This window comes from Martes martes, assembly GCF_963455335.1.
Source record: "Martes martes genome assembly, chromosome: 12".
NCBI lineage: Eukaryota > Metazoa > Chordata > Mammalia > Carnivora > Mustelidae > Martes > Martes martes.
Window position 1 is genome coordinate 77,537,619 of NC_137900.1, and position 26,180 is coordinate 77,563,798.

Here is a 26,180-nt window from a genome sequence, read left to right on the forward strand (position 1 = left end):
ATTAAGTTTTAAAACCCACAGCCCACGTGGGGGAGATGTTTTTCCCCCTCTCCATTTCTGTTTCTCTCCTCTTTTGGCTTTCTCCTGTGACCTTTCCTCCTGGTAGTCAGACTCTGTGGCTGCCTGGGGTTCTGCCCTTTCCTTGGAACCAAGCTTTGAAACCACAAGGGCTCTGGAGTCTGGAAGATCTTGATCGTCCAAATACCGCGGAGGGCCCTGGCAACCTGGGGCGGTTCCCTTCACTTCTGTGAGCCCCGGTTGCTCCATCTGTCCAGTGGGAGAAGTCATGCCCACCTACGGGAATATTTTTCAGGATTAGCAGAGCTAATGGGTGTAAAACCCCTAACAGAATCTGGCAGAGAGTAAGAATTCAGTAGAAGTGATTGTTCTCTCTTTATTTTCTTCCCCATATAATTCTTTTTCCCATGGGCTACCCTGATTTTGAAGGAAAGATCTGGATAAGGTTGGCTGAAAATAAAACCCAGTGAGGTGTGTGAAAGCAGGCACCGGGGCTCTCCTGTGGCTAGCCTGGTCCAGGCCACCCTTCGCTCTGACTGCAAGCCTTAGCATGTTTTAGACGGATCTCTGTGGCCACAGCCTTTTTCTCTAGATGCCAGGTTTTCTCATCTACAAAACGGCAATATTATCTGCCCTGTCTTGGAAGACTTCAGAATTCGTAGCGTTATACAGCGTGTGCACCTGAGGGCCGTGCTTCATCAGAATGGCAGCAGGGAAATAGCTTTGCTTAATAACGTGACGGAATGGCCTGGGAGTGATGGGAATCCAGGCTCAGTGTTGTGCTATTTTTGGATGATAGGCCTTTCTCTGTGTGAAAGACTATGTGTTATTTTAGCATATCTCCTTCTGTCATAAATAGCGCCCATAAGCCTCCAGCACCGCAGGAGAGGAGATGGTCAATGGGAACCTGAAGACAGAGCTTCCCACAGCAACTAAATCATTCTATTGAAGAGTTGGGAGACATAAGCAAAGCAATGCCTCTCTTTTCCCAAGTGGATGCTTGGTTTCCAATAAAAACTCCATTAGGGAAACATTTGGAGTTGCTAAAAACTCCCAAGGAGGTAGAAGAGGGTTTCTATCTGCAATTTGCATAAAAAGTTGCCATGCCCAAATCTGGAGCAAATGTTCATTGCTTTAATGAGGTGGCTATGGAAAGTCATTTAAAAAAATTTATTCTCCCTTCAACATGTTTATACCAAATACTTAATATGTCCCAGGTCCCGTATTAAGCTGCGAGGATAGCTACTGGAACCAGTGTGGTTTAAGAGCAAGGATTTGCGGGTGAGACTGACCTGGGTTTGAATTCTATTCTGGATTTCCTAGCTAAAAACACTTTACCCTCTTAGTCTCAGTTTCCCCAACTGTGACGTGGGTTGAATGTGGCTCTCCCTTGGTCTGGCTGTGTCACGGTGATTCGCGGAGATAAAAGTGTCCGTTGCCCTGCCCGTGTGGCATGGAGGACATGTCTTGTAATTGGTGGTTACCGTCTCTATGCCTCATGGGAGTCAGAGCCCGAGGGACGGAGCGTGAAGAGTCTGGTTCATACAGGAGCGGGTCTCTGCGGACCTGCTGGGTCAGGCCCCCGGACACAACGTCATTGCCACTTGGTGGTGCGTGGTTTCAAGTGCATCTGAATTGGAACTGGGCAGAGGAGTTTCGAGGTTAACTGGCTGGGAAAGGGGGCTGGTTTCTGGGAACTGGGAGAAGGGGCACTGACTTACCCCTATAGCCTCTGGGGTGGAAGGGAGTACAGAGGGTGTGTGTCTGGGGGCGGTGACGGGGACAGGTGAGGGAATCATCTCAGGCTCCTCATTAAGCACTCTAATCTCCAGAAGAGGAAGACAGAGCCATCATACACTGTGGCTGGATTTTTAACTATTTTCTGTCTGTTCCGGGGCCCCTCCATTTGGTGCACGGAGGCACACTGGTGTTTAGCTCCCCAGAGACCAAAAATGCTCCTGGCAATTCTGGGTTTTCCAAAGAGGGACCATGGCTGTTGGGAGGAAGTGGCACAAACTTCCATTTGCCATTGCAAATACAGGGATCAACCTACGAGTCCATCAGTAGGGGCTGGGGAAGCAAAGAAGGTATATGGGATTATCTCTCCGATCCAGTAAGCAAGAAACCCACATAGACCAGACTGTAGAAGAGTGGTTTCCTGCAAATCTTTGAAAAAAGAGAATAGATTTATGTCTAATTTTGTCTATTTCTACAGACAAGGAAGTGGCAATATTGAATGCCTGTATTTAGAGCAGCTAGGGAGCAGGGACAGAGTTGCAGAGAGACTTTGCTATAGATCCTTTCTAAATTTTTGAACTTTGAACCAAGCGGCTCCTTTAAAAAACAAAATTTACATGAAATCACCCAAACATAGTAACAGTTAGTATTGTTACAATGGGCAAGGAAACGAAATATTTGACATTCATGACCTTCCTTAAACCTCATAGCTGAGCGGCACCTGGGTGGCTCAGTGGGTTAAGGCCTCTGCCTTTGGCTCAGGTCATGATCTCAGGGTCCTGGGATCGAGCACCGCAGCAGGCTCTCTGCTTAGCAGGGAGCCTGTTTCCTCCTCTCTCTCCCTCTGCCTGCCTCTCTGCCTACTTGTGATCTCTCTCTGTCAAATAAATAGAATCTTAAAAAAAAAAAAAAGTAAAAGAAAAAAAAAACCTCATGGCTGAATTCTGAGTTAAATTCTACTTGCCAGATGGGGAGACTGAGACTCAGAGGGGAAAGGAGACTTGCCCAGCACCACACAGCTGGTAGAACAAGGATTCGGTTCCAGGGACTCTCCCCGGAGGCTCTAGGCCAAATCGCTGTATGCGCCGCCCCTGCCCCTGACCGCCCTTTCTGCCGCTGGGCACTCGGGGCTGGCAGCTGGTGCTCTGGAAGTGAGAGGAGAACCTGTAGCAGCTTTGATGAGGATAAAGAGGAACAGAACATCCCAGAGAAGGGTTTACAACTACGCAGGGAAGGAAAGAAGAAGGAGAATGGAAAAACAAGAGGGAAACTTCATAAAACACATGAGGTTACAATGGAATAAGACGTATTCTGTCTAATGGAGTCACCTGTCCTGTCCTTTCCAAGTACGGAGCAAGGGACACAGACACATGTGGGCGTGCACACGCGCGCGCACACACACACACACACACACACACACTCTCTTACTTCTCGTTGGCTTTGAAATACAAATTCCCCAAATAAGAAATCAAAGAAAAGCTTTTCCGAAAGAGCAGGGTCTTTCTTTTTTTTTTTGGTTCTTATAAAAAGAAAAAAAAAAACAAAACAAAAAACCTCTTGATTATTCCTTCTTTTTTGGCTTTAGAACTGCAGGGCCTCTAGCAAAAAAGATTGGCAAAACAAAATCAGTGATCAGAAGTAAACGCTGAAAGGCAGCGTTTACAAACGGAGGTCACAATCAGGCTCGGTCTGTGATTGGAGGTTGTTTTATGCGCAGCCACAGGGAGGAGGAGACGAGGACCCGCGTCCCATGGACAGGCTGTCCAAGCTACTAAGAAACGGTTTTCCTCCGCCTGGACTGCTGTCTGCACTTCTTTGTTTCTTCCACACCCACAGATACTGATTACGGTTTCTGTAGGTGGCTTCTCTGAGCTCCGCAGGTCTTGCACCTTGACACAGTAACGCACCCACCTCTGCGCACAGAGTTTTTGGCTAATGTGCTGCTTTTCAGAGACAGCAAGTATGTGCACTCACTGGTTCTCTGTCATCCAACCTGCTTACATTTACTAGTATTAAAGTAAGTATTAAAAAATACAATAATAAAATAGTATTATAATAGCTGCGTTTGGGTTCTACACCAAACATGATTGTGTGACGTGAGGCAAATCACATCTTTCTGCACTAGCAGAAGAGGCTGGGCTACCCCCTTCCTTGGTCCCTTTTACCTCTCCCTGTGCTTTTGTGATTCTTTCTTCTGATTCCTCTTGAAGCAGCCTCTCTAGGGAATGCTAGTTTCTCCTTGTCCCTTAGTTTCAGGAAGGAATTCACCACACCTGTTATAGGTCTTTCCCTCTAAAGGGTCCTGTTATGAATCAACTTCCTTTTTCCTCCTTGAAACAACTCATAGGGAAAAGGGTTTGCATTTCCCCTCTAGAGCCGTTAGAGCTGCTATGGAGAATCTATCCTATAAAATCATGAACGTCACGAAGAGCAGCCTGTCGACCTTGCCAGTTCCCTCCTTTGATCCTTCCCGAGCACGCATCGGATTAATCACACATTGCATCTGATAAATATTCATCTTTATAGGTGGAGGTACCACTTCTCCATTATCCCCTGCACACTGTAAGGTCAAACATTTGCCCAGAGGTACCTCTGCATCCAAAAAAAAAAAAAAAAAAAAAAAAAAAAAAAAAAAAAAGATGTGATAGTCGGCTGGAAGAAGGGTCTTTGGAATTTAAAACCTGTAACAATTGTCATGATGATGATGTATTAATGAAAATAATGCAACTCCAGATACTTTAATTTGCAGAGCCCTTGCTATGCACCAGACCCTCTGCTGTGGGCTTGCCATGAATTATCTCATTCAATCCTCAACAACCCCATTAAGTAAACGGCATCCTGCTCCTCCCGCACGAAGGCTCAGCCAAATTTTCCACACTCACACCGTCTGTAATTGCAAGAGCGTGGCTGCGTTCAAAGCTCTTGCAGTTTCCCAGCCCTGTGAAAGAAGACCCCCCCGTCGACGACTTTTCTCGGTTCTCTCCTGTGGAGGTACGGTACCTGTGGTTGCTAAGGCACGGACTGGTTGGGATCGCCTTCCACTGCTTATTCCATAGAGTTCAATCTCATACTCGGTGGCCTCTCTGAGACCAGTTATGTCCCTGGTTCGTTCGGGGGCAAGTAGGGTTATTTCCAGTGGCTCAGACTGCTTTTTGGTATCTCTGATTTTGAGAACAAAACTGTCGAAGACCCCTTCATCAGCTGTCCAGGACAGACGGAAACCATCGGGGGTGGCATCGGAAACCAGAAGGTTATCCACCTCTGGCTCGGCTTCTAGAGGAGGAGAACATGGTGGGAGGAGGAGAGAAAACATCATTTACCAGCCCGTGCAGTCTTCTTCTGAGGGATGGGGGGGGGGTGAGGGAGGGTTATCAGTGCGCACTGGCCCTGGCTGTCAAGGACAGAAGTGTCCTGAGTTCCCGAAAATAAAATCATTCAACACAAACAAGTAGGTCTAGGAGAAGGGGAAGATGGAGTTCATACATCCAATAAAAGCCAAGTGGATGCTTGCAAATGTGAGTTTTGTCTAAAAGCAATTCTATCAGTCCACATCTGGACTCTGCTTTGGCTCCTCCCATGCATTATAAAACAAGTTCAAAGCCAGTAACTTGTTTACATTTGCTCTCTGTCTTCCAATGGCTGAGTGCCCATCCTCTGTGAGACCTTTGTCTTTTTCTTTTTGAAAAGACAAATAAACCAGTATTAACGATCTATAGAGTTGCCCATGATGATACTGCTGATTATATTTCCCTTGATCCTGAGCAAAATGGCTTTTAAAATGTTACGTTATGGTCTTTTTGCATTTTTCTTGGAACTGTTGTACTCAAGAAGGCTCCTACTCTTGACTTTGGTGCTTGCTTTTTAAACCATTAGACAAGCATTCAGAGGGTAGAAGTGAGGCTTGGAACCTCTTGTACTCCATACTTTGGACTCAAGGTATGATCTTGGATTGCCTTCACTAGACAAAACTCATTGTCAAGGTAAATTTAGAGCTGAGTTTCCCAAAGTGTACTCAGAACAAACCATTCCTGTTTGCTCCTCTTCCTTAAAAGGCATCCGATGTCAAATAAGTTTGGGAAATACTGCCTGGGTAAGTCCCTCTTGGAAAAGAAACTTGCACATTGGGCTATTCTGGAAAGCCCTGTTGTCAAGGATCCCATTAAACTATGTTTCCAAAACTTATTTGTACATGGAACTTCTTCACCAAGCAGGACCTTTGAATAGCCTATGGAGCTAGTAAAATCTGGAAAGACTTTGGGAAACACAGATTTTTGACTGTTAAAAGTTGTTAATGTTTTATGTATCTAGGAATTATTATTAGTCTTGAGAAAATTATGGATTTAGTCTGTGTCAAAGAATCTCTATGACATTAGTGTTTACCAATAAAATAAGTTCGCAGTTAGGTTTCCAATTACGAGCCCACCAGGTAAGTTTATCAAGATCATAGTTGAGATGTTGAGATGGCAAATGTTGTAAATAAGTTTCTGAAATATACTCATTGGTATATTTCTTTTGAGAAGGCTGAAACATAGCTGAGGACCAGCCACGACGTACACAGAAGAGGGTGATGTGGAGTAAGCACACAAGAACTTGGACAAGACACGGTCTACAAGATTTGGGATGCCAAGGGGCAAACATTTCGACCTTCTCGTTTCTGGAGTGGGAGAAGAGGAGTGCTCAAGTAGAGACACAAGACAAGGGACAGTGTGGGGGGAGACACGAAAGAGCAGGCCACATCTACGGATTACGTAAAGAAAATGGACAAGGGCATTGGTGATGCGGTAGGTGGTGATGTGGTAGATGGATTACATGGAAGAGAACCAAGGAGGGGAGAAATGGCTCACTTGAATCCAAATACCTGTAACAATCTCAGCCCTCAAGGGCTTGGTTTGGTGCCCTTGGGTGAAGCCAGAGACCGTAACCTCATAGCCAATGCCAGTTATGAGGCCTCTCAGCTCCAACTTCCTCTGGTTTCCTGAAAGTGTGAATTCCTGGGGGTCCAGCAGCTTCCCAGAATCCACCACCGTTACTAGGAAGCTGTCAAAGGCATTCTCCGATGCCATCCAGGAAACTGTGAACCCGTAGGGATTAATGTCGGAAATGGTTAGGTTTTCCAGAAGGGGCAGGGCCTCTGAAAGAAGGGAGGAGTGAAAACAACTCAGGTTAGCAGCGCTGACCCTGCTGAGATAGCACATGTCTCCACGAACAGCGACAGATACCCAATCACTAAATGCGTTAAATTCTCAGAAAATGAATATTTAGCAAGAGCTTATTAGGGGCCAGATGATGTTATCTCATGCCAATCTCTCAACAGGCCTATGAGATAGACATTATTCCCATTATGCAGGCAAAAAACCCTGAGTTTCAAAGAGGTCGATCGGCTTGGCCAAAGTCACAGAGCTAGGATGTGACAGAGTGAAGTTTTTAGCTGGGTCTCATTCCAAAGACCATGAATTTTTCCCTATAAAATCGGATGGCTTTTGTTGGGTTTGGATCCCTTTCTCTGTTTCCCACTGTCTTCTGAAGGTCTTGAAGGAAATCAATTCCCCCACTCCCCCCAAATATATACTTCTTTTTGGTGTACTTCATGGTTCTGTTCCACTTCTACTTCACTTTGAATCAAGTGGATGAGACCTATTAGTGACATACGTCCTCATAACCTGAACTAGAGGGAGCGGGTAAGGTTTCTCATGTGTCAGAATTAGCAGATCATGGCTGCAGCCCAGTTAAGGAATACTAGGATTAGTTAATTCTTTGGCTCTTTGTTTTCCTGGATAAAGTCAGGAGATAAAGTCATATTGGATTTTTAGTAAGTTCTGTTGTCATCTGTTCATTCATTCACCAAACATCTGTGTCCCAGGTGCCGTGGGGTCTTTACACACGGGGGTTTCCAAAAGGACTGAGCTTATATTACTTAAGTTCCTAGGTGCCATTATTTCCCAACTGATCAGGCTCCACATCCGTTCTCCTATTTAAACCTCACAATGACCCTGTGAAGTGGCTATTGCTACCCATCCCCTCACCCCCAAGACATCTAAGGAAACAGAGGTCAATGACTTATCCAGGATCACACATCTACTGTGGGGCTAAGCTGGCCTCCCACCCAGGCCATCCGATTCCAAGCTCAGTGCTCTTTCCACACCCTGGGCCAACGTCTAATTAGTGACCCCATCAGGGCTGGCAAGTCTGGAGATGTAAGTAGGATCGGTGGAGAAGGTCCAGTGCCTCTAGCAAAACAAAGCATGGTTTTGGTGAATGTGGTTTTCATCGGAGGGGGCGTGGGGCTGGGAACTCCATGACCAAGGTTGCTTTAGCTCCCCCTCATTTGGAGGCACATTTTCCATTGCTTCTAAATAGAAACGTTCAAAGAAATAAATGATCTTACGCGAACACCCAGGGTCTAATCTACGGGATGTAAAGAAAAATGTTTCAAGATTTTGGTGACTGAATGAACAAGTGAATGAATGCGTTCATTCCCGAAGCAGCGGTTTAAATTTTGTTGTGGTTTGGACTTGTACTCTTTTAACACACTTGCTCTTTGTTTTGAGGGTTTTGTTTGTTTGTTTGTTTGTTGTTTTTTTACGGTTTAAGGATCTGCCCCAAATCATAACTCTATCAAAGGCAGAGATGAAATTTCATACGCTGTGCAAAGAGGCTTCTCTGTGTGCAAGACATGGCTCTCAAGTTCTGTTGCTGAGTTTTGTTTAGATAAATGGGGCCTCTTTGGTAGCTAGCCCCTTTGCATCTCCACCCCATCAAAGCGGCAGAGTCCCACGAAAAGGAGGGCGTCAGGCTAATTAGTCAGTCAATCAGGGCCTGTTATTTATAGTCATTCATGTTCAGCTTTTTTTTTTTTTTTTAACCTTTCTCCTTTTAAAAAATATGCTTCTTTTAAAACTCAGGGTCTTTTCACTTCAGGGATTAGCTGAGACAATGCTGTAACGAGATCTAGGATTCCCAAGACCAGCACTCCCAGCCTGCCTTTCTTCTCCCTGTTCTGTGGGACGTCCTGCAGGAGGTGAAGCGACAAGTAAGGGCCTGATTGACCTGGGTGGGTGGCTGGCCATTCCTCCTCTCCAGCTCATTGCATGGCTTTGGGATGGGAGAGAAGGGAAGTCCCCATCACTCCCTCCCCCGCCGAACTGAGAGAGGAGCATGTTCTGTATTTGAAGACTTGTCTGAACGACTGAATTCACAGTAGGCAACGGGACAGAAAATATAAACACTTTCTGATCTCCTGTTAAAACCACGTCCCGTGTTCTCTTAAAAAAAATCACAGGAAAGTCATGATTTCATAACAATAGTTGCTGAGTTTCTATCTAGACTTGTGGCTTATTTTTCAGAACACCGCTCCCCTCCTATTGCTAGGAAATGGAAAGAACCCAGCATCTGTAAGGCGCTTGCTGGAAACCAGGCACTTAAAGTTCATTGTATCCATTTAATTCCTGGGACAAGGTCTGCCCCAAGTAGCCGTGGGCGTCTCATCTTCATTCATAACGAAAATGGAATTCAGAGCCGTTAAACAGCAGCCAAGGTTATGCAGCTAAGAAGATGTGGGAGAAGATCAGAAACCACTCAGGCCTGATATCAAAACCCTCACGCTTCGAGGTCATCACGGCCGCCTCCAATTAAATATTTAATTGAACGCATTAACATATCTTCTTGACGGCAGTTTAGATGCTGGGAGAGGCCTGGTTTAATGTGAGAATCAGAAGGCAAAGTCAGTCTCCTGAAAATTATCATTAGTGGAAGGCCAGAGACTTCTAAATATTTCCTGAGGTTTGTCAGGCTAGAGATTTGGTAAATCCACACCATTTGCAGGCTTTGCCATTGATCTGGGATAATCTCAGGCAAGAAAATGGAAAGCCATATCTTTAAGAAATTCTTAAGGTAATTCCAAGAGAGGTTAGAGGTCACTTTCAATAAATGGGTAAGCTTTAATGAAGTTTGGATTTATCTGCTATGCTAGGTCAAACCTTCAGAAATCTGTTGTAGATGTTGATTTAAAACAGAGTATTTTTGTTTTTTTTTTAAAGAAAAAAGATAAATTACTGCATTTCTGGGGCAGGTGGTTTATAAACGGCCTTACACAGCACGATTTATGGACAAAATTCCTGTTCTTGGCTGTTACTACCTTAGAACTCACTCTTCGGCCAGAATCGATAAAATATGGATCAGCCCATAAAGCTAGGCAGGGAAATCCCTGGAAACTTGACACAGCTGTCGAGTACACAGTCTCCATCTCCCACAAACGGTGGCAAAATGCCCCCCTTTGCTGCAGGATCTGCTCCCTCTTCACTTAGATGTGTACATCTGGAGCGAAGACTGGATTTGGGGTTCAATGCCTTCAGAACGCCTCTCACCTTTCCCCCGCTCCCCACCTCAGAATTCTCAGCAGACAAGCAACAACCTCTGAATGAGTACCTGTCGTGACAAAGGCCATGAGGGGCTTGGTGGGGTCCCCGGCCCAGGTGGTCCCCGCCACACTAACGTCATAGCCAGTGTTCTCCACCAAGCCCGTGACGTGAGCGTGCTGTGTGTCTCCTGAGACCGTCAGCTGCTGGGGCTCATACAGCGAGTGAGAATCGCTAACATTGACAACAATCTTTGCAAAAGGCCCGGCTCGAGCGGTCCAGGACACGTTGAAGCTGTCAGGAGTAATATTGCTAAGGATTAGCGTGCCCAACTGTGGCTCTGGCTCTGAAGGGAAAGGGACATGGGTGAAAGAGAGAGAGAGAGAGAGACATTATTAGAGGAAGCGACGGATCTTTCCAGAATGTAGCCATAGGACATGAAAGTGCCAATCCCTTCAAATATTTGCAGAAAGGTAGTCTATCCACCTGTGGCTACATCTGCATCGACTATAATGCTAGAGAATACACTACTTTCTCTGTGGGCCTGGATGCACATTCTTTATAAGGACAGACATGACCATTTTCTGGCCATGTACGAAGACTAGCGAACGGGTCATTAGAACGGTAGACAGGAGTAGCATGGAATTTTAAGGGTGCAATTCTAAGGTTTGCAGTGGGGCACTTGCTCCGTAAGCTGTTCTAAGAAAAACAGCTTTATAGTGAAGTATTTACGGATATTCTCTCTCACCCTAGAGACTCACAAAGCATGTTATAGCCTCTGCAATGCTCGTTCTATAAAGAAACCTGCTTAATTTTGCATAGCCCAAAATTTCATAAACTTGACTGATGAGTGGATATGTGTTCGGAGAAATAGTCTTCTCAAGGAGCTGGCGGTCCACTGAGCACAGCTTAGAAAATGCTACTTTGAAATTTCCTTATTTTGTCTTGTTTTGATCTGTTTGGATTGTACAAATTAAAGGCTAATATCCACACAAGAGAAATTCTTCATAGTATTTAGAAACCTAACTTTCCTATACACCATAGGGAGATCTGCACCCTACCCTATGTACCGTAAAGGTAAAATAGCTTTCACGAAATCCTTCCTGGTGTATCCAGAAGTTAAAAGAAAATTTAGCTAGGTGTTGCATTTTCTGCCTAGAAAATCCACTTACTCGATAATTTGCAAAGATAGCTGGCTCCCCTGGAGGTTAGGTTTCTCTTATCCCTTAAGGACTAGGAGATCAGTGATGAAGGGACTCATTGTTAATGTAGGGGGCCTGTACCACTAGTTTCAGCCGGGAGGCAGATGGTCTGACCTCCTCAATGCACACTTATCAAGTAATACTACCATGAAAATAAGTTCAACTCCAACTCTGTGTTAGAATGAGGCAGCGGTCCTGGAGGCTTGGGGTACTGGGGACAGCCTTTAGGGTTAGGGAGAGAAGCAGACGATTTCCTCCAGGGACTTGGGAATTGTGTGGCTGCAGCTCCGGTATTAAGAGGAAAGAAGGGGTGCACCTGGAGAAACCTTAACTGGACAATTGCACAGCTTAATGTGATGCCAGAGAGTCTCCAAGGGTAACAAGGATCTGGCTCAGAAGCAGAACATGACCGTAAGGGATGGCACAGGATCTCTTCCTCAGTGATTCGTATGAGAAGTGAATGATGCTCTAATTTCTAGCCACAACCCTGGCAAATTACTTCAACCACACTGAAGGTAGGAATCCCCCTCTCCCCAAAGAGGCCTCTGTTTGTTCCTTCCTTGTATTTTGCTGTGGAAGTGATCTCTCCAAGTAAGGATGCATGTTAGGACTCTTCTCATGCCACCAGAGAGAGACTGGCAGTGCGAACACATTCACCATGCAGAGTAAGACCTAGGTTCTCACGGCAGCCTGGCCTGCAGCTGGCTCCCAAAGGGTGTGGCCAAGCTGAAAAGGGAACTGCAAAGAAGGACCTCAGAGATAGAGAGGGAAGGCAGGGTCAGTGCTCCATGCAAGCTGGGACATCTTTCCCTCCCCGCTTCTGATCCTTCAAACAAGTCCTGGACATGCTGTCTGCTTCCAGGAAACACGGATCTTTTCAGAAATTTAATGCTCTGACTGTTCACTACATGCACCAAGATTTGGACACGATGACAGATGAAAGAAGACCGACAATTTGTGACAGTTGTCAGTAAACGACAAAGCATGCTTCATAGGGTAAATGTCAAAAGGGAATAGTCTGTTTGTAGGGAAGGCAAGCAAACAGAAGTCTCAACAACACGATGAGACCACTGGTTCCTCTCATGTGCGTTAGGGTCTTTCCTCCGCATGCTCCTGGCAACACTTTTCAGAATCTTGGGGGAGAGAAAGAGGATGTAGAACATTCTGATCAGGGGACCAAAACTGGCATGCACACACCTCTTTGAATACGACAGAGGTAAACTTTGATTAGACCACAGGCAGATGATGAAGTGGATGAAACTAGAAACGATTATTCAAGATCAAATGGAAGGATGACTTAGAAATTCAACCACGGCAAGTCAGGTTAATTCTATACAAACACACAGAGCAGCTCCAGATGTGAGTGCCTATTTAGGAAAAAGAGGCTGACATCAAAGTTCCCTAATTTGGGGTGAGAGTTTTTTTCTTTTCTTTCTTTCTCTTTTTTATGTTTTGAAGCTCTGATTTGGGTGGCCCTATCAAATCTGAGAATGATCTAGAGGAATGAGGAGGATGAAAAATGGGTAACGAGTGATTTTTTTTTTTTCACCCTCAGAGGAAGTTCAACAGAGAGAGAAGAAGCCATTGTGGCAAGTACCTGTGGTTGCCTGGGCCGTCAGAGTCTGAACACGATGCCCGCCAATCAGCCCATGAAGGCGGGCAGTGTAATTAGAAGAAGCTTTGAGGTTGGCGATGACAGAGCTGCGAGACGCTGCGGGCAGAGAGTGTACCACTGTCTCCTGGCGGGAGTCAGAATTCCTAATTTCTATAAGAAAGCTATCAAAGGTAGCCTCCTGGGCTTTCCACGACAGAGACACACTGGCCCAGGTCACATTTGAGATAGTGAGGTGGCTAAGGAGAGGTTCGGCTACTAAAGTAAGCAGAAAACAAAGAGATATGAAAGCGTGTCAGTTTAAAACATGGTTACAGAGTCTAAAACCAAAACACATAAGACTAAATCCATAAAGTTTTAGACCTCACCCTTGGATAAAGGCACCGGTCCTTTGTTGAAACCCAGTTTGCACCATAGGAAATGAATAGATGGGGTTTTGGGTGGTTTTCTTCCCTAGGTCTCAGTGTACTTGAATCTGGCCAGGACAACCTCTCCACCACCCTGGTGACAATTTGTAGTCTCACGTAAAATGAGGACAGACCCTCCCTCAGCCATGGGTAACTTCTGTGATAGACGATTTTGATGCTATGATGTGAACTCTTTTCTGATTTACTGATTCACTGCCCAAAACGGGCTAAGAATGCTATTTTGAATGGATAAGCTTCTCCTGTCTAAATTCAGATAGAGAATGCCCTTTTGCTGCATCCCAGAGAACATCGCACATAGTATGTCTACCACAGACAGTACAAATTTAAGTAAGAGCAGCTTATGCTTTGGTTGACCAAGTTCTTTATTGAAACATGACTATTTCTATTTTTGAAATCAACCATTCACTCTCTGGGAGCAAGACAGCGTGCTCAGGTCTTTGCTCCTAGAGGTGGTGATGGAATCGGGGCGTTCTGTACGGCACGGCTTCCTCGTGCCCCCATCTGATTAGTAATCTGCTCTTTTATTTTTTCTTTCTGACCTTTTCCCAGTTGAAACAAGACAAAACAAACAGCACCAATTTCATTAAATCATTGGAATACTTGGGTATTAGGAGGCCAACTAGGATAACACAAAATATAATTTTTAAGACATCTTTGACTGATGCAGATGTCTTTCCAAATCAAGGACAACTCTGGTTTTTTAGGTATGGAAGGGCAGAATGCTTTTCTCCAGATTCCATATGGCAATCTGGACCAGACTACGTTTAAGGCTGCACGTGTCCTGGTCAGTAATAGATCAGGCAGGGGACTTCACGGAAATCCACCATTGGGGCCGCTGTAGGAAGAGAGTTAGGTTAAACAGAGCTCCAGCCTTGCCTCCTGGAGGAGTTCATGAGCTACGGCCTCAGCAGGTGAGAAGGAACGGCTTCCCCTTGCCGAGAAGATTCTGGAGACCTAGAGAGAGAGAGTCAGACATGGGAGAGAGTGGATGTACCTGTGGTGGCCGAGGTGACGATCTGGGTCCGGGCGCTGGGAGCGAGTCCCGAGAGGTAGATAACAAAGTGATTATTAGGGGGTAGCCCTGAGATGTGGGTGGTTCGTTCAGCACCAGAGATATTGTATTTCATCGTCTCCAAGAACCTATTGGAATCAACAATTTCAATGGTAAAGGTCTCAAAGGCCCCGTCGGTGGCTGTCCAGGAGAGATTGAAGCTCTCAGGAGTTATGTCAGAAACAGTTAGGTTTCCAATTTCAGGTCCTGCGGCTGAAAAAGGGGGCAGGAGAGAAGAAAAACAAAATTGGGGGTTAATGATCAGGCTTGTGTTTTAAGACTGAGGTTGTTAATAGGACCACGGCTGGGCAGAAGGATCTGCTAGTTCAAGGTTACGGTGAGAGGCGGCAGGTGTTACCAGGCGGAGCTGACGGGAGCGGCAGAGGGGATTTGTTAACAAGGGAAGACCGAGAGGAGGGTTGGGCAGTTCGATTTTCCTGCTCTGGAGCTGCCTTACGCCATCGGGCTGACTGAGATCCTGAGTGTGAGAAGCCATCTAGATGATGTCAGCGGGAGCTGCGGGGCTAAGCTCAGATGTTTCGGGGAGCCCCACGGCGGGGATGCTGGCCATCGCTCACAAGATAGGCGTGCTGGCAGCTCTCAGTCTCTTGAATTGCACTCAGGAGACCAAAAGTTGCTTGGCACCCTCCTGGGGGTATCTTTTGCTTTGAAGGAGCTCCCATCTAGTTAAATGAAGACTGAGTAACTCTGATGCCTTTACCCTCCCAAGGTGGTACCTGGAGGGTTCTGCTTTTGTGACTTAAAGGGAACCGGCAACTCGTCAGCGTGGTTCTTGGTATTGTCTCCGTATATACTCCTGACAAGGGCTGGCTATTTTCATATTCTGTTGGAAAAACTTTGTCCTCTCTTAACTGCTTCTGTGTGGGCCAAGAAAGCTACTACTGCATTGCCAACCTGGAGAGCTGAGCCGAGGCGAGGCATTCAGGCCACCCTATTCAGCCAAGAGATAGCATTTTGTCTGGGAGACTGTCCCACCAATGCTTTGTCATGCAGCAGCAATAAACTAGGCAGAGGGCAGGCAGAAGCAAGGGGACAAGAGCTGATATTGCTCTTTCCATCCATCAGATGTGGTGAGACACAGATCGGATGGAATTACGGCCCTTCTGCCCTTTACCAATTCATCAGAAATAAGACTGTTGATATCATTAAAAAGGGGAAAAAAAACAAAACCCACACACATAAAAGTACTAAGAGCACCCAAACCACAAGGTCTGCAGGAAAGATCAGGAATGGCAAGTGATTTCTCTTGCCTTCTGGGGAGGGATGATTTATGATCCCTATGTCAGATCAAAGGGCCCTGGGTCCATCCTGGGCAGCCTCAGTTGCAATTCCTGGGCGTTTCAAGGTCATCATTCATACAGTGGCTGTCTGTATTACGTTTGTCTCGGGGAGGATTATGGACATGATGGAGGCTAAAATGCAGAGCGATGCTTTTGCTAGAATCAGGGAGGTTGTATGGGTTTGCACGGAAGTTTAGTGGCAGTGACTATCTAAACATGGGGCAGGCACCTGCAGAACCAAACACGGTGGCCTCTGCTGAGCTTCCATCCGTTGGAGGCATGGAGGAAGGGGAACAAAGGAAAACTGTGCTTGGGAAGGCTGCTCACCGCCGCGGCTCCTGGGCGGCCCTGAATGCCTTGCCACCTTGCCAGCTGACGCAGCCTCCTGGGTTGGCCCTGGGGGTGTGCCATGCTGAGGCCAACACTCCAGGGAGCACCTCTTGATTAAAAGAGCAAAAAGGGCATCAGATCTTTGACATTCATAGCCCGGGACATTCCTTGCTTTGAATGCTGCTGTGTGGACTTCTCCTAATGAATGGCTTTTTCTTTGGTACTGTCTCTAGTCATAATTGTGTGATTTTTTTTTCCTTCCCTTTTTGGTCTAGCTGTTTGCTAATTTGGTGTCCTAACAATGACTCAGTATCTGAGAGAAGTGCCCGGAGGAGGGTAATTCAGTTCTCTTATTATACTCAGTGCATTTTAAAGAAACATTTAAATTAAAACATTTCTTTTAAATGCAAGAACCACAGTGCCCATACCCTTGAGGGATTTGGGATAGTAAAGCACCGGTTTCCAACTAGCAAAAGGACTCTCTAAAGTAAATAATCTGTGCTCTACCAGAACTCACACATGGCGAGGGGAGGGGCGGTTTTTAGTTCTATTCCAGCCCTGGAGAAGAGAATTAAAACCATCAGGCTGTCTCCTGAAACAGAATGCCATCATTTGGAAAGAGAGGGAGTGGTAGGACTAGGTAAAGGCTGGGAGAGGCTAGAGGCTGGAGGTCAGAAAAGGCAATGGTTCTATCATTCATTCTTGAAATGGCGGTGGCTTGTAGACCGAAGCACAGCTCACAGGGTTGTCGCTCAGCATGCATGAGCAGCCACTAAGAGGCAGAAGGGAAGGACTCAGGGAGAGAAGCTGACTTTCTGCACAGTCTCTTGGAGAAGAAGCAGAGCGCCTTGGGGAGGGGCATCGGCAGTGGGAAGGAAGGTACCTGTGGAGGCCTCAGCAGAGAGCACCGGTGTCCTATAGCCCCCGATCACCCCATAGATGGTGACTCTATACGGGGTGGCGGCCTTGAGGCCTGGGACATCCACAGCCCGCAGGCTGCCGGGCACTGTGAGGTTCTGAGCTGCCTCCACCCCGTTGGCCTCCTGCACCTGAATGACAAAGTGCTCATAGGCCTGGTCAGTTGCGGTCCAGTTGAGTTGGAGGCCATCCCAGCCAACCTCGGTCACGGCTAAGTCCCCAAGCTGGGGGAGCTCCTCTGAAGAAGGACAGAGAGGTATTGGTCAGTTCTGCAAAGCACAAAAGGAAGAAACCAAACGTCCCACAGCCCAGCTCTACGGAAGACAGAAAGAGGTGGGGGCATGTGTGGTCCTTCTTGGTCTCTGGGCATTTATTTCCAGATTGAACACCTGTAACCTGGCCACAGCTTTCTTTAGGAGTTGCAAATGGCCAGAAAGGGGAAGATCCGCACGTCTCACTGGGAGAGCAATGTTATCCAGCGGACCACTGAACAACCCACCTGGGAGGTCTCTCGGCAGGCAGGGCCGGAACCCACAGGGCAGCTGGCGAAGTGGGACTGCGGGTCAGGGAGGGCAGGGATGGTTAAAAGTGAAGGCTTTGCAGGCAGCTGGGCCTTGGTTGGAACTCCAACAATGATATTTAACCCCCGGTGAGTCTCTGACCTATCACACAGCTCGTCCCTGAGTCTCCCTCTCTTCATCTCTAGAGGGAGCGGACAGCGCCCTGTCATTGGACTGTGTGATGCATAAAGACCATTTACAACTCCCCTGAGGGTCATACGTGACCCACAGTGAGTGCCCAGTAAGCGGCAGCCCAACAAATACATCACTGTTCAGATGTTTCCCCTTGGAGCTTCTCAGCGGTATTGGAAACAACTGTCTGCCTCCTTTCATGACTTCACGTTGGAGAGACTGTCCAATTGCTGGCCACCTGCTATCGGACTGGCTTAATAAAGTGTATGCTGTCTCGGTGTGGACAAGTCTGCTGTTTTATCCGTGGACTTTACTCAGCTTTCAGGGATCAAATGTTCTGTGCTGGAATCTTGGCTCGGTTCTTTCCCTCCCACCTTCTGCGAGTACTTTGTGCCTGGATGAGGAATGTCTGCACCATGAAGCAAAGCCATTTGTGCGAAATGAGGGCCCACTTTTAATTAAAAGTGATTATGTTTTGCTTGGTAAATGGTGCAGAGCAGGGCCCACTATCTATCTTTCCACCACGGAGGAAGGACAGTTAATGTAGTTCTCATTGCTGATTTAGGAAGTCTGGATTCTGAACACGGCAAAGCCCACTGCCGAGGGGAACACCTTTGCGGATAAAATGCAATCCCAGACTCATCTCCTTTTAAAGACTAAAGGGGCCATGGATTCGAAGTTAGAAAAGGAAGTATCTGTAGGAATTTCAGTCACAAAAGATGCCCCTGAAGTACTTATTCTTAGATATTTCAGGACTCAGTGGTGAGTCTGAGCACACTCAGCCTGTTAGAGGGGCTGAGTCAAGAGGTACCACGTGACCGTGATGCTTTCAGCGGGTATCCGTGCAGGAAGTGCCCTCTGCCTCCCTCGCTCACTGAGAAGAGCTGTCCATATATCTGTCATGGACTGGGGTTCCTGGTGAGATTTCATGTGAAAAAGGAGTTCTGTTGCTCAAAACGAAAGTTTACATACTACAGATAGAGACCGCTAGCATCCAGCATCCAGACCACATGGGCCTCAAAAGCCCCTTTTGTTCATTTGGTCTGAAGATATTTCAAGCAGCACAGGACCATATAACCTGGCCAGCTTTGGTGGATTGCGACATCACCTTTCTCATTTTTGGAACTGTGTGTAGCTTCTAGAGAGGACCAAATTTATTTGGTATATGTGAGCAAGAAGAACAAATTATTTGAAAGAGGTTATTTGGGTGGTATTATCAAAACACGGGATGTATAGCGAAGGGCATGGGCTGAGGGCCCAGCATAAAAACCCACCAAAAATTTGGCTCATTTGCCCCCTTTCAGGCTGTTTCTAAAAACCTCACAAACAGCACAGAATTTTCCTATAACAGATGCAACAGCATATTTCCAGGGGACAAATTAAGATAAATTGTTTTTCCTCTCCACACTGAATGAAAAACATTGGAGTCAAATGTGACTGCTGCTCTCTTTTGGAAATGTGCCTGCTGCCCTGAGTGTCTGTTAAGGAGAGAGTGAGAGACTCGGACATTTTTGATCGAAGATGGCCAGATCATTTCAAAGGTTATCCCATGGACACATGACTACCCGTTGGACGGCAGGCAGTGACTCTGAGGCCACTCATGATAAGATTTCTCTAGAAACTTTTGACCTTATTCTTGTGCCACAGCCCTACCGTTTCTGCTATTTTCATTACGATACGTTGCTGCCTGATGTATTAACCTATTTGCTGTTCAGTATTTCCTACAGGATGGGAGCTTAGCTCAGCACTTTCGGTCATGGTTTCATTCACTGCTCAGGACAGTGTTCTGAGGTGGGGTGTTATCTCTGATCTGAAGGCGAGGAAAGAAGGCTCAGACAAGTCAAACGACAGACCGAAGAGCATTCAGCCAGGAAAGCGGAATTCCAACCCAGACCTTCCTAAGTTAGAACTTGCATTCGCACTGTCTGTCAGGAACATGGAGATGAAACTATGACCCTTGGGGGAATGTTCTCTATCCCAAATGGAGGTTGGCTCAGTCAAGTCCCTGGCGTGGGAGGAGGGTCCTATACCTGTGATGGCCTCCACAACAAGAGGCGGAGTGCTGCGGCCTCTGACCTCGCCATGCAGGGTGATCGTGTAAGGAGTCCTGGCCCTGAGGCCCGGGATTTCCACGGAGCGCAGGCTGCCCGGAACCGTGAGACTGTGCGCTTCCTCAGCCTGGTCAGCCTCCTGGATCTCAATGATAAACTGCTCATAGATCCCATCGGGGGCCGTCCAGTCCAGACTGAGGTCATGCCAGCTGACCTTGGTCACTGTGAGGTTTCCCAGATCTGGAACCTCTTCTGCATGAGGACACAGAGTTGCCGAGTTACTAAAAAAGGGAACTGCATGCGGGGATTCGGGTAAGATGACCCTTGGGCCGAGGCTGGGCAGAGTCGTCTGGTTAGTGTTGATTACAGATGCGTGATTTATGGCAGGTGTGGAGCACGCTCTAACTGTGGGCACTAAAGCCAGGGTTTTTCTCTTCGGTCTCTGGGAATGAAAGACAGTTCTAGGAATTGTTCATAACTTCCATGCTTAACATATAAATGGGGCTTTAGGGAATCTTTTAGTGTGTTCTTAAAATGAGCTCACACCAGTTTTTTTTTTTTTTCTTTTCCACTTGCAAAGTGTGCTTTCCAACTCCTTAGCTATTATGATTGAAACTTGCTTTGAAAGAAAAGTCACCTCTCACTTCTGTAAGGGAAGAGCAGGTGGGATTTTCCATGGAATTGGCTACCATGCTGGACCGGGACATGTCCAAATAAGGGCTATGACATTTGGAGGGAAGTGGGGATGATTCACCGGTGTTCCCCGGGGCGGCGGGGGGGGGGGGGTGGTGGCGCGGCTGAGCCCAGTTTATGGCAGGAAGAGCTCGGATGCCCCCTGAGCAGAGACAAGGGGAGGAAACACATTAATGGATTAGTCTAGAATACCTGTCAAGACTTCAACAGAGAGAGGAGTCGTGCTGAAGTCCCGTGTGACCCCACGGATGGTGACGCTATAGTGAGTGGCTCCTTTGAGCCCAGGCAGGTCCACGGACCTCAGTCCTCCCGGGACTGTGAGGTTCTGGGCTGCCTCGACCGCATCGGTCTCCTGCACCTGAATGAAAAACTGTTCATAGGCTCCTTCCGGAGCAGTCCAGTTGAGCCTGAGGGCATCCCAGCGCACCTCGGACACGGTGACCTCTCCCAGACCGGGAGTTTCCCCTGCGGAAGGACAAAGAACGAGTTTAACGATCAAATCACACAGCAAGATCCAGGGAATCTTGAACACCCGAGAAGGCTTCATGCTACTGAAAAATACAGGACTTTCTCTAGACAAACATGCATCGTGCAACCTCCTGGATTTGAGAAAGCAAGCAAAGAGCATGAGGGCTAGAAAAATATTTGTCATCTTATTTCATTAAAGAATTGCCCCAACCCTCAGTGGGCAGAGAGATTAATGTTCTGATTTTTTTTTCTCTTAAATATAATGCCTTCACATTCCTTCCCGGGAGGGAGTCGGTGAAGCTCGAGGCCCCGCCACTGGGGCTGTGGGTATCGTCCCCAGGCAGGGCTCTGCACAACCCCAAAAGGTGTTGTTCACATGGGGTGCACTGTCAAAGGTGCCCCTGGAGTCGTACAGCCTGACGGCTCCCCTTTATGAGACACCACAGCACTATGACCTGGGGCAGACCAAGTCCATTCAGAAGTGAGTTGTGTCTGATGAGCTGTGGGTGGCTTCCTGTTAGGGACAGCAGGAGCTAGAAACGGAAGGGTGAGAGAGAGGTACCTGTGGAGGCCTCGGCAGAGAGCACCGGTGTCCTATAGCCCCTGATCACCCCGTAGATGGTGACTCTATACGGGGTGGCGGCCTTGAGGCCCGGGACGTCCACAGCCCGCAGGCTGCCGGGCACCGTGAGGTTCTGAGCTGCCTCCACCCCATTGGCCTCCTGCACCTGAATGACAAAGTGCTCATAGGCCTGGTCAGTTGCGGTCCAGTTGAGTTGGAGGCCATCCCAGCCAACCTCGGTCACGGTGAGGTTTTCCAGTTCAGGGGCATGGCCTGAATAATAACAGAGATGGGTCAGTTAAACCCTTCCTCAAACTCCTTTCCTTCTGGGAACCCAGAAATGGCAAAGCCATTGCCAATGCTGAGAAGGCCTGCCGTGGGGGCTGGGGTGGGGCCGAGCGCCATGTTTGTCTCAATGTAAGCCCCAGCGCTGCGGTCGCCATCAAAACATGAACAGAAAACTCAATATAATACTTATTTTTCCCTGTTGCCTCTTTGTGTGTGTCTTTTCGAGATGGTATTTTCCTCCTGACCAGCGTCCTGTGGATCTAAAAAACTCTACACACCCATGTTTGTAGTGCTCTAGGCTTTGGTTTCCATCATGGAAAGTGTCTCTCATTGTAAGGACGAGACCATAAGGAACAGTCTCCAGGCATTCCCAGGATGCTGGGTCTAAGCTGCTCAGCCTTCTGCATTTTGAGAAAATTGGATCTTGCTTCCTCAGTCTCATCTAGAGGACCTGTTCTACAGTCTCTATGCTGGGATATTTTGTCAGTTCCGGGGGCTCAAGTCAGTTTACATAAAACCACTTCAGGAAGATGAGAGATAAATGAACACGGTCCAAGTAAGGTTGTACTGAGGAAGGGAAGGAGTCTTTGCAAAACAGTCCCTTACTGGAGAGAAAGACTGAGGCTCGGGACAAACAGAGCTTATTAAGCTCAATTAAAAGCAAAGGTGCCATCTTCAATCATCTCCTGTACACACAAAGTACAGCAATAACACACCTGTCTGAATATGCCTTCCCAGTGACAATTTGCCCAGGGCAGAGCTTAAGTGGGCTTTGCGTGACCTAGGAATAAAGGACTTTCTCTAGAAATGGATCCTGTAAACAACAGAGCAAGAACTGCCTCGAGCTCATTTAAAAGAACAAATTGTTTCTCCATTTATGCCTCCCACTGGCTGCTAGTTTCAAAAGAGCCCTACGTGCCCATTAAAGGACACTTCTGACCTGAAAATCCTAGCTTGACTGGATGGAAGACATCCTTTCTGAGGGAAAAAATCTTTCTCTTCAAGAATCTATTTAATTCAGACTTTTCCAAGCTCTGGGAAAAGTTCTTCCTTAGTGTTTCACATTGACAAAGACTGTACTCCAGCAAATCTTATTTGATCTGAACAGGGGTCTGCAAACTATGATCCGAGGGCCAAGTCTGGCCTGTTGCCTACTTTGGTAATGAACGGTTAACAACAGTTTTTTATAGGTTTTAATGGTTAGGGCAAAAATCCCAAAATAAGAATATTTCATGATATGTGAAAATACAAATGAAATTCAAATTTTGGTGTATAAATAAAGTTTTATTGGAACAGCCATGCTTGTTCATTCACGTATTGTTGATGGCTGCTTTTGTGCTACAGGGATCCTTGAATAGTCGTGACAGAAACCTTGCGGCCTGAAAAGTCTAAAATATTTACTCTCTGGCCCTTGACAGAAAATGTTGGCCATGCCTCATCTTGAACTCCATTCTACGGGCTCCTTATATAACGCAAATTCATGCCCTGTAGCTCACCCGAAGCAGTTCTTAACAACACAAATGTGATATTGATCAGAAAGAGAGGACCCAATGCATGTCATTTTGGGGAAAGAAAGGGAAAGTCGGCCATCCTTAAACCCACTGGCCCTTATGAGGCCAAAAGCACTGCTACCGATATAACAGTTGTCTCCTCGACCTTGGGATTTAAGCACAACTAAAATCAAGAGTGTGTCCTTTTCAAATATTCTAGTAGTCCTCACGCATTTAGCGGTATAGGACAAAAAACAATCTAAGCCACACTTCAAGGGTAGGGAGATTAATCCTGTCACCCCCAAATGCCTCCTGTGGCTCACCCCACTTTCCTCCTCCTGCTGTCGAAACTGCTTGTCAGGAGCTTGGACGGCTCTGACCCTTTTCCTCTTTATGTGAATTAAGTCACCGTCTCTCCTTCTCAGCTAACTGCTTTTTAAGCTGTCTTTCTAATTCAGACATAAAGCCTTTTTTTTTTTTCCCCCATGAAAACAATGTCAAGAACCATTGTTGCAGGGAAGGGGAGGCGAGTTACCTAACGAGGGCAGGGAGGAGGGGGTCAGGGATGGTTTAGGAAAGCTCTTGCAGTAAAGATGGATGCAGAAAGGACGGGAGAGGATGCGCGGTGGGAACTCTCTCTTCCTGAGGAGATCCACCTCTTCTCTCTAGAATGGCTTTTTTTTTTTTTTTTTTACGCCACTGACACTATTGTATGACACCCCTCACATCCTACTCCCTCCGTTCTTACAGCTGACAGGTGACTTCCACATAACATCATGTTGCTCAGTAAATAGTAATAATCAGGGTGATAGTTCCACCAAAACATTTGACTATTCTTCCACCTTTTTTTTTTTTTTTAACAAGCAGGTCAAGGAAGAGTATCAGTTTATCTTTAGTGAGCCGTGCTCTGACTGTTTCTGTCATGAGTGCTATTGGTGTCCCCCACCCCCAACCTTTCTCACTAAACAAGTGCTAGTCAGATAAGTAAAAGGTATAACTTCAATGAATAGAATTGAGATAAGTTGAAGGGATAATTATGAAATTAGAGGGAATGCTACAAACAAAAATACAGTGGACGATAGCTGAGGTGGGGACTAAGAAGTTTCACATAAATGCAAACTCTACATTTCAACAGCAAATGACACGTTGGTGGCCTTACTGTCCCCGAAGCCCAGTGTTTCCGCTGTGTTGTTCCACGCTGCATTTCTTGGCATTTCTTTATGAAAAGGCTGTTGTCTTTTTCTTACAGCTGTGCACTGGCATCTACCCTCTGAACAATGTCAGTGGGCCTGGGAAATCAGAATTTCGAAATCCCATTTCTATGCTCAGGGTGGGTTGACCAGCTGGCCTGGAGGAATTTCTGGCTGTGCCAGCTTTAAACCTTCAGATGTGCCAACTTTAAATCTTCCATCATCTTGTAGATGGTAATTACCAAGTGCTGGCTAATTAGGAATTCACTTGCAGTGTTCACTGATGGGAGAGAATGATTCTCCCAAAGCAGGTGGATGGCCAAATTCAAGCCTGAGGACCCAAAGGGTAGAGTTAATTGCTTTGATCTCACCTTGTAAAGTCAAGATAATTAGAATTAAATGCCTTGCCTGCCTTAAAACTTTTCAGTGACTCTTTATCACTGTCAAGAATGGAGTCCAAGCCCTTTAGCATGATATTCACTGCCCTTCGTAGACAGTCTCTGATGATGTCTCGAACCCCATACCTTGCTATTCTCCTACTGCATCTTAGGGCAGGACTGGACAGCCTGTGTTTCACTAGTAGGAAGTGGCTCGTGCCTTCTCACATGCTGTTCCTCCTGCTGGAAATGTCATTACCCCCTTCCGCACTTCCTTTCCTCTTTGAGGACTCAGCCAAGTGTCACGTCTTCCAGAAAGCCTTCTCTGGTATCCTTCTTTCCCTTTACACAGGTCTGGAATGGGTCCTTGTTTCTGCTCCCATAGCTTCCCAAACTTCCCTCTAAAACAGACTAGTTATAGTCTTATAATTTTGGTTTTGGTTCTTTCCTTCTCACTGCAGTGTGCCTCACTGTGTGCCTTCCTGTTCTACAGAGACACCAGCATTGCCCGACCCATAGCAGTTAAGTAATAAATATTTGTTGGATGGTTAAATATTTGAATAAATTCAGTTTGCTCCATGAATAAATCAAAACGGTATCACTGCAGAATGTTCCCTGTTACTTGCAGCTGTGACTACAAGCAAAATGCCACCGTTCTGCTTTCCAAACCCATGAGAACTACTGGGGTATCACAGAGGAGTTCTGACGCTGGTAAGGAAAGATGCTTTCTTGGCCTTGTGTTTTTCATATTCTCTCTGCTCTATGTCCCCACTGCTCACAGCAAATTCATGGCCTCCACTTTAAGCGGGATGTCATTGAGTTTATCAAAATATAAATGCAGGGTGTGGGGCGTGGGGGAGATGCCTGGCACACATTAATTTTCCTCAACTTTAATGGGTTTCTACCTTTCTTTCCTTCTCTCTCTCCCTCCCTCCCTCTCCCGAACCCCTTCCTTTCCTTTCTCTTTCCCTCCTCTCTTTCTTCCCTTTCTATCTAGAGTAAGCTTAACTGAAGACAACAGAGTAACTTTCCTTCCCTTAATCCTGAATAGAGGGAATTTGGGCTGTTAATGCAGAGGTAGAAGGAAAAGACCAGGAGATTCAATGGAAACATTACCACTCTGGAGTAGCTGGGGTGCCCAAAGCCTCATGAAGCACATGACTTCTGCTTGGCCCTGTCTAAGGCATTGGGGATGATGCAGCACTGGTTAAGGGGGACAAAGTCTTTACATTCTGGTCAGTGGTAGGAGGCAGGTCATAGGCAAATAATCCAACTACTGAATAATATCAGGGCAGGTAAGGAACTCTGCAGCAGCATGAAGGAGTCAGTCAGGATGGAGACACCATTTCAGACTGGTGGCCAGAGAAGTCTGCTGAGAAATCACTTGAGCTAAATAAAATGAGGGAGCTGCCAATGAC

The 26,180-nt window shown here is 46.6% G+C and overlaps 1 protein-coding gene across 1 annotated transcript in view; it reads right to left on the reverse strand.

Annotated features, from left to right (window-relative positions):
• TNC (tenascin C) overlaps positions 1 to 26,180 on the reverse strand; it is a 91,105-nt gene that overhangs the window by 19,353 nt on the left and 45,572 nt on the right. The window contains exons 11-19 of the mRNA XM_080820770.1: positions 21,418 to 21,690; positions 20,580 to 20,852; positions 19,674 to 19,946; positions 16,917 to 17,189; positions 14,346 to 14,615; positions 12,909 to 13,181; positions 10,180 to 10,455; positions 6,614 to 6,886; positions 4,756 to 5,028 (exon numbers count right to left, since the gene is read on the reverse strand). Coding sequence (XP_080676896.1) covers positions 4,756 to 5,028; positions 6,614 to 6,886; positions 10,180 to 10,455; positions 12,909 to 13,181; positions 14,346 to 14,615; positions 16,917 to 17,189; positions 19,674 to 19,946; positions 20,580 to 20,852; positions 21,418 to 21,690 — 2,457 coding nt within the window. The remainder of the gene's footprint in view (positions 1 to 4,755; positions 5,029 to 6,613; positions 6,887 to 10,179; positions 10,456 to 12,908; positions 13,182 to 14,345; positions 14,616 to 16,916; positions 17,190 to 19,673; positions 19,947 to 20,579; positions 20,853 to 21,417; positions 21,691 to 26,180) is intronic.